Source organism: Pyxicephalus adspersus, chromosome 4, assembly GCF_032062135.1.
Source record: "Pyxicephalus adspersus chromosome 4, UCB_Pads_2.0, whole genome shotgun sequence".
Taxonomy (NCBI): domain Eukaryota; kingdom Metazoa; phylum Chordata; class Amphibia; order Anura; family Pyxicephalidae; genus Pyxicephalus; species Pyxicephalus adspersus.
Genome location: NC_092861.1, coordinates 8,830,962 through 8,839,064, shown reverse-complemented (window position 1 = coordinate 8,839,064; position 8,103 = coordinate 8,830,962). Strand labels below are relative to the sequence as shown.

Below are 8,103 nucleotides of genomic sequence, written 5' to 3'. Positions count from 1 at the left end.
CTGCGTCTCCAGCACAGCCACTCACACGGAGCACCTGTCTGCGTCTCCAGCACAGCCACTCACACGGAGCACCTGTCTGCGTCTCCAGCACAGCCCTCACACAGAGCACCTGTCTGCATCTCCAGCACAGCCCTTACACAGAGCACCTGTCTGCGTCTCCAGCACAGCCCTCACACAGAGCACCTGTCTGTGTCTCCAGCACAGCCTTCACACAGAGCACCTGCCTGTCTCCAGCACATCACATCCACTGAGTTCCTGACTCTATGTTATATATCCACCCTCAGTGCTTCCTCATCAATTATATCCCAGGTGAGAGTCCTCCACCTGCCCCTTTACACAGGAGAGGAATCCTGTGCAAATCTACCTGCTCTCTAGTACCGTTCGTGCTGGTTGCCTACAAATATATATATATATATATATACACACATATACATACATACACACACACACACGAGAAAAAGAAAGTACATACTCTTTCAGTTCTAAGGTTTTACATATTGGGCCATATTAAAATATCATCTGAACCATATCAAGTTCTACAGTTATTTAAATCTAACCTCAGGTGTAAAGCAGAAGATTCCACAGTGTCCTTACCATTTTAACATAAATTAAGCCAAAGTGAAGAAGCTATGTATGAAAAAAGAAGTACTCCCCATGGTTCTGCAGCAATAACATTAATTATTTGTTTTTGTGAAGAATTTATCAGTCTCTCACAAAGTCGTGGATCAAATCTATTTATCTATATAACATTGCTTCAGTCAATTGAGGTTTGAAAGACTTTGTTTATACATTCTTTTACCAACTTATGACCCGGCCTTTGCAATTCCACGATTCTTTTTTTTTTTCAACCATTTGTTGAGATTTCACAAGAACCCCCGAGTTTGGTTAAACATAAGCCATGCTACCATACCATACTTTTTTGGGACTTTTCTAATTGTACAGATTAGAACTTTAACATCTAACATGCTAACTGAGGCCTGTAGTGTCTGAGATGTATGTATAGGTCTATGGTTTTTGCAACTTTTCTAATTATTGCATGATCGGACCTTGGGGTGATTTTGCTGGGTCATCCACTAATTGGAAAATGTGCAACTGTCTTGAATGTTTTCCACTTATGAATATTTTTTCCTAGTATAACATGATGGACTTCAACAAATTTTAGAATGATCTTATAACCATTTTCTACTGTTCCCACAACAAAACTTGAATGCTTACACAAAACATGCCTCGTGATGATCTTACTACATCCATTGGGCCGGAAAATCTATGAGCAGGTTGAGGCAATTTACTTAAAGTCTTGATGTTCCGAATTGTGCCTTATAGCTATTCATTTGTTTTTGTCTAAATTACCAAGAATTGGCCCAGGTTTGTGGGCTGCAGCATCCTCCTGTGTCTAAGCCATTAAATGTCCTAAACTCAAACAACATTGGCCGAAAGGCAACCCTACCTGAAGTGACCCTTTGTGCAGTGACACCCAGTTTAGGAACCACTGTTGGTAATATATAATACTAAAATATGATTCAGGGAATATCTGACTGCTTTTAGGGATCAGAAATTACAGCCCAGTTTAGACCATGGGCTGTAAGGGTTATTTGCCTTCAGTTTTGTCTTGCCTTTTAAATCAACGGCACGTATTTGAGAATGTAAAATTGTTTTGCTTTTTTTTTTGTTAAACCCCATTTTTGGACCTGAAATTTAGGGTTAAATAGTCATTAATTTGACATCCGGTAAAATTTTTCATTTTCTTTATACCTGCCACAGCAGCAATTTTTTTGTTCTAATTTCCTTTTTGTATACACATGTATTATGTAGGGAAAATGCCAGGGCATAAACTGCAGAATACACATTGAAAGTGTAGCAGAAATTTTCCACATCATAATAAGAGGGATTAACAGAACGAAAGCTATAAGACTCTCTACATGCTTCATAATTTGAAATATTCAAAAGAGATTCGGGCAAACAAAAGAATTCCATATTCCAAGCATCCAGTAACATGGGATTGTCAGGATATTTCTCTGGGTTCATATCGAGTAGGTAATCCTTCAGCCCTGGAATTTTTGCACTGTGTAAATTAACCAGCAGAGAACCATTGAAAGTAATAAAATAACTGAAGGTGTTATCGATCAGAAATGTTCCAAACAAAACAAAGATTTTATTAAAAGCTGAAATTTGTCTGATATCAAGGAAAAGTTGGGAAAACTGCGTGTTACCATACAGTATTACAATGCTGCAAGTTGACCTAGAGAGGCTGTAAAAAACATTTTCATTCTGCAGAAAATTATGATAGTAAGGTAAGGTGACAGCAAACTCAACACAGATCCCATTCTTTCCCAGTAGACTTTTCAGTCTCATATTGATCATACTACTGTCCTCATCATCTAAAGACAAAATTCCCACCCAATTCCAACCAAAATGCTTCAGTAAAAGAATGATGGTTTGAATCTGATCCCTCTCATCAGGAACTGTGCGATAAAATGATGGAAATTGAAAATGATTATTGAACCTTGAGTCCATAGCACCATAGCTTATCTGTGATAACAAAAACAATTAAATGAAGATTCAAAAATCATGAAATCATGAAAACACATCTATGAGCAGTCAGTGGCAGGTGTTTGGTAATGGGCCACCCAGAAATCATCAATATCAGGTGTAGAGAGTGCTCAGCCATATGTAAATTCTGACTAGAACATTAAAACGAATAAACAGTGCTGCCCCTCTTCTTTCCCACAGGCTGATTGGTGTAATAAGGGAGTGAAATTTATGGTTGGTAGGAATCAATCTGAACCTCTTGCTTTGCACGGGAAAGGTACAGATTTTTTTTTTTTATTGTCTAGCTAATATAATTGGAAAATTACTTTGAATGCATTTATATCATTCAGGTCTCTTTTCTAGACATATTTCTAATTACTTTTGTCATGAAAATAAAGTGTGTGTTATTCACATTACCTGAGGGTATTTATAGACTCCGGTCAGTGCTGCTGATGCCATAGATGAAAAAATGGCCTTGTGACCTATGAACCCAACCACCTGTCCCATCTCAGGACAATCATAGTTTGGAATTGGATGCCATGTTCCAGATAATACATCCAGCACAGACTGTACAGCTTCATGTTCCCTATCACATGTATCAAAAACCTGGAATCCCAGAGTGATATTTGGTAACAAGTCTGTTCTGTTGTTAATTTCCTCTATGGCAAACATGAAAACCAGAAGATGTCTCAGATACCTATGACGATATCTTAAGAGGGACAATTGATATTGTTATATTTAATAAGAATTTTTAAACAAATTTAACAGAATACAGGTATTGGATGGTTAAAAATACATATGTTAGTAAATAATTGTCATTAGCCAAAGGATCACTTTTTCCTAGTTAGCTGCATTTCATCAAAAACTTTTCGAAACAGTAGAAATTGTACAACAAAATGGGTTTCAAAAACATGCTAGCTGACAAACTTCATGCCACACAAACTAAGTGAGAACTGTGTTACAGAACACAGGGGGACTTACTATTTAGGTGTTGCTGATATTAAAAAGGGATCAATCACATTTGCAGAAATTTCTTTCTATACCTTTAGATGAACATTCAACTAAACTTTGCTTACAGCTAGTGCTAAAAAGGGACTTGATGCTTTTTTGCCATCTTGCATCTACTGTGTTTCCCCGAAAATAAGACATACCCATAAAATAAGCCGTTGCAGGATTTCTACGCATTTGCACAATATATGCAATACCCCGAAAATAATACATAGTGATAGGCTTGTCGTTCTGTGCCTGCTGCAAGCTGAGGCATAAAGGGAGGATAGAAAGTGAAAGTCTCCTTAGTGAAGTGAGGAGCAGGACGCTCTGTTTTAGGTATTGTGTGTTCTCAGGGGGAAGGAGTAAAGCTGTGGCTGCCATTTTACGCAGCACTGTGGGTCTCTCCCCCCCCAGCACCAACCAGCAACAGTCTGTGGGTCTCTCTCACCCCACACAAACACCAGGGGATGTAGAATAAATGTATATTATTGTACCATACTTAATAAAAATAAGACATCCCCTGAAAATAAGCCGTATTGTGTCTTCTAGAGGAAAAATAAGTATAAGCCAGTGTCCTATTTTCAGGGAAACACAGTAACATCCTTCTACTATATTTTAACATATCCTACAGCCATATTTGTGAAGGTTCTCGTTCATCCAGATGATTGTATATCTAGTAGTAGTTAGTCACATCGAACTGGACTTGTTTTATAATGTAGTTATAACATTTTATAAAGTACTTATACCAATTATATATTCTACAATCAATTATTACCACTTGTAGAGGATTAGCTTCAAACAGCAGGCTGGCAATGCGGCAACTCCAGGCAACAGATTCTCTTTAGGGCTCCTGCCAGTACACTGTAATGACACTATAATAATTCCCTGCAAACAAATTGCCGCTGGTTTCACCTCATACCCAGATAACATCCACTCAACACTTTGCCCAGTAGCACAGGTGCCCTCTTTGTCCCTGTGTTAAACACTGTTTACATTAAATTTATCGCTGTAGCTGATTTGTCACAGGACACATTTATACAATCTCAGGTTCTGCTAAATTAATATGTACAACACATATGCAAAAAATAGTGCTCATACATCTGTTATATCTGCATATGTCTGTTCAACTCATAAAGAGCTTAACATTTACAAAATCAAAATTTGAAAAGATATGTATTCTTTTAGTACGATAAAAAGTTAGCTGGGTATGTCTCAGTGCATGAGAAGTAGGGATATAAATAAGTAAATGTCAAGGGTGTGTGAGATGGCCCGTAGCACCCAGGGGGGGTGTTTCAAAGCAGGAAACAGGGCCAGCAGGTTTTAAGTACACCAAGGGTTTATTTCACTTCACTATTTTTACACAAAACAGGCAATAAAAAAATAAACAGCAAAAAGAAAGCCTGGCCACTTGGCTACTAACTCACTGTTAGTTCATTTAACTAGCAGTCCAGCCCAACCTAGTGTTGTTCAGGACACTAAGGCCCCAACTTTATATCGTTTGCAATGATCTGGTGTCTTTACTCACAGTTCCGAGTTCACTTTGGCCCTCCTCCCAGCTCAGCAGCCAAGGCAGAGCCACAGGAATAAGCAGGCTCCCCATCCTATATCCCCATCCTAATTTCCAGGATGCATTTTAGGTTGGACAGTTACACCTGATCATACCCAGGACTCTTTAACTCCCTCACCTGGTCAAGAAGCCTGGTACTTCAAATCCCACATTCAGGTTAAAAGGAAAACTAAACAGAAAAATACTCTGCGTATAACCTGTATCCGGGGCAAATGTCATCCTGGACGAAACCCTGTGATTTATTTGGCCAGCTGTTACAGATGTTAGACAGGGAAAAGTTTGTCCAGAACTGTGAACACAACAAGCCGCATAGAGCTTCCCAAAATTTGTTGCATTCAGTATATATAGCCCTTGCCACCATTGTAGGCAGGGTTATATTTTTTGAGGGGAGAACCGGACTGCAAGAGACATTTAATTCATAGATGAAGGAACACACATGCTCAATGCCCCATTTCCTATTCAGGAAGGTCTCCAGTTCAAGAATTCAGTCTGCTTTTAAAAAATGCTATTTTTGTTTTTACTATTACTATTCAACTACAGCTAGTCCCTGGTAACCCCCCTAGCGTTCTAATTCTGTCATTTTTTTGATGCAAAAAGTAATCCTTTTTTTTTGCATAGAAATTTTTGTTTATATTGTGAGCCTGCAATTCTTAGGATTAACTCCCAGGTTTATTAATTATATTTATTTATTATATTGTAATCATAAATTATATTATAATACATAATTAAAAAATTATGAAATAATAGACCACAACAATGTAACAATGTAACAAGGGTGCAATATTATTGATAAAAAAAATAATATAAATTAAATGCAGATTTTAGAAAAAAAAAATTTACATTTTTAGTAGAGATCCCAGGTGTGGTAGATTTTGAAGCAGGGTGGTACACAAAGCCCAACATCACAGTCAGGACAGTAGAACCTGGTTTCCTTGCGTTTCTTCCTTCCTTTGTCATCGGTCTGAGCAGCAAACCACGCACATCCTTGTAGGTGCTGCCTTTTTCTCGGTTAGTGGGTTGTATTCAGTGAAGTGACGACCGGTCAGGCATTCTGGGTTGACAACGGTGGAAGCCTGACGTCCAGGTCTATTCATAGCCACTGATGGTGTTTGGTGGTTCTTGACTATGGATTCCGAAACTTGCAAAATGAAGTCTGAATGATTCACAGGCCTCTGATTTTTTTTGTACAGAACGTAGGCATTCCATAGGCACTGCTCAACAAGATGCCTGAAAATCTTTTTGTAATACTTCCTTTGCTGTTTCCTCATCGCTGGATAGAATGTCATGGCTTGGTTAGCTCTGTCCACACCTCCCATGGTGTTTTTGTAGTCAATCACCACCTGTGGCTTCATCACTTCTTTCCCACATTTTGTGTGTACCAGAACAGTGGAGGCATCATGGACAGTACTCATCAGACACACATTTTTTGTGTCACGCCATCTCAGGGCCATCATCTTGCCTTTCTGCCAGGCAACAATTTCTCCTGTCTTCAGTTTCCCTTTTGCAAACATTGATGGCAGATTGCGCCAGTTAGCCCTAACCGTTCCATAGTCATCTGTTCTGTGTTGCAGAAGGAACTCATAAAGCTCAGGAGAGGTGTAGAAGTTGTCAGTTGTGACACAATAGCCCTGATCTAGCAATGGTTCAATGAGGGATAGCACTGAAGATGTTGCCAATCCATACTGGCTGTATCTGGGGTTGAACTGTGTCCCTTTTACAGTGTACAGTACCGTATTCCAGATGTAGCAAATGAGGATTCGCACAGCATATACGTTTTCACACCAAATCGTGCCCTCTTTAATGCAATGTACTGCACCCAGCTGAGCCTCCCGTTGTAAGCCATTAGACTTTCGTCAATGCAGACATCTTTCTGGCACATAGGTTTGCTGAAAATTTTGTAGAATAATCTGAGACACTTCCCAAATTTTTGTGCAGGATAGGTAGTGTCATGGAAATCCTCATTGTTTGTGAAGTGCAGGTACTTCATGATGAGGGAAAAGCAGTATTCTGGCATGACTGTGCCAAAGAATGGAGTGGCAATCATTTTATTCTTAAAGCAGTATCACTTCTGCATGGGTTTTCCCACAACTCCCTGCAGGATCACCAAGCCCAAAAAGAGCCAAATGTCATCCTTGGTAACAGGTTCCCACTTTCTGCTTCTTGCAAACCTCAGGTGTGGAGCACCTTGATGTTGTCCAGCGTACCTGCATAAAACAAAATAAAAAAATGTATTTTAGGATATGTTCTTTTATAGTGTGAAGGTTGCAAGTAATATGTTAGCAAGCAGAGAGCAGCATATATGTTTGCATACATTTTTTTTTTTAAAGTTAGCAAACACAGAGCAGCATACATGTTTGCATAAAAAAAATTAGCAAAAAATTTCAAAAAGTTAGCAAACTCAGAGCAGCTTACCTGTTTGTCTCTGCATCAATTTTTTCGATAACTTCATCTTCAGGTATGTAAAAAACAACTTCAGGTATGCCAGGGGGTTGTCGCATTCAGCCTCAATTTTCATCCCAGGTGCTCCAGTGAATGGAAATCTTGGCAGTGCTTTCTGGTCCGCATCATGGTCAATAAAGCACCATGTGCACACAGCACTAGTGTTGTTGTTCGAATTGGCTGTCTGTCACCGCATGCCACACAGGCAGCCATTGGCTTATATAAAGCCAAGGAATGCCTGCATTTACCACTCCTCACAGAGATTTGCTGATAGCATCACAACCTTTCTGCGATGCTTGGCTTGCTTTCTTTGTCAAGTGAAAAAAAAGTGCTTTACTTTGGTAGACTGTGTCACACTCACACTATTATTCAGATAGATTGTTGGATTGTACTGTATTTGTGCAGTCCTGAAATCTACTGTATGCAGATAGGAAGAGTGTTTCACTGTTTGCTAGATAGATAGCTAGATAGATAGATACATTGATAGATAGAAAGATAGAAAACTAGAAAGCTAGAAGGCTAGAAAGCTAGAAGGATAGAAGGCTAGAAAGCTAGAAGGCTAGAAAGCTAGAAGGCTA

At 39.1% G+C, this 8,103-nt stretch overlaps 1 protein-coding gene across 1 annotated transcript in view; it reads right to left on the bottom strand.

Annotated features, from left to right (window-relative positions):
• Nucleotides 1-3,231, bottom strand: part of LOC140329668 (vomeronasal type-2 receptor 26-like) — a 12,126-nt gene extending 8,895 nt beyond the window's left edge. The window contains exons 1-2 of the mRNA XM_072410060.1: nt 2,947-3,231; nt 1,753-2,544 (exon numbers count right to left, since the gene is read on the bottom strand). Coding sequence (XP_072266161.1) covers nt 1,753-2,544; nt 2,947-3,201 — 1,047 coding nt within the window. The 5' untranslated portion in view covers nt 3,202-3,231. The remainder of the gene's footprint in view (nt 1-1,752; nt 2,545-2,946) is intronic.
• Between the last annotated feature and the right edge of the window lie 4,872 nt (nt 3,232-8,103).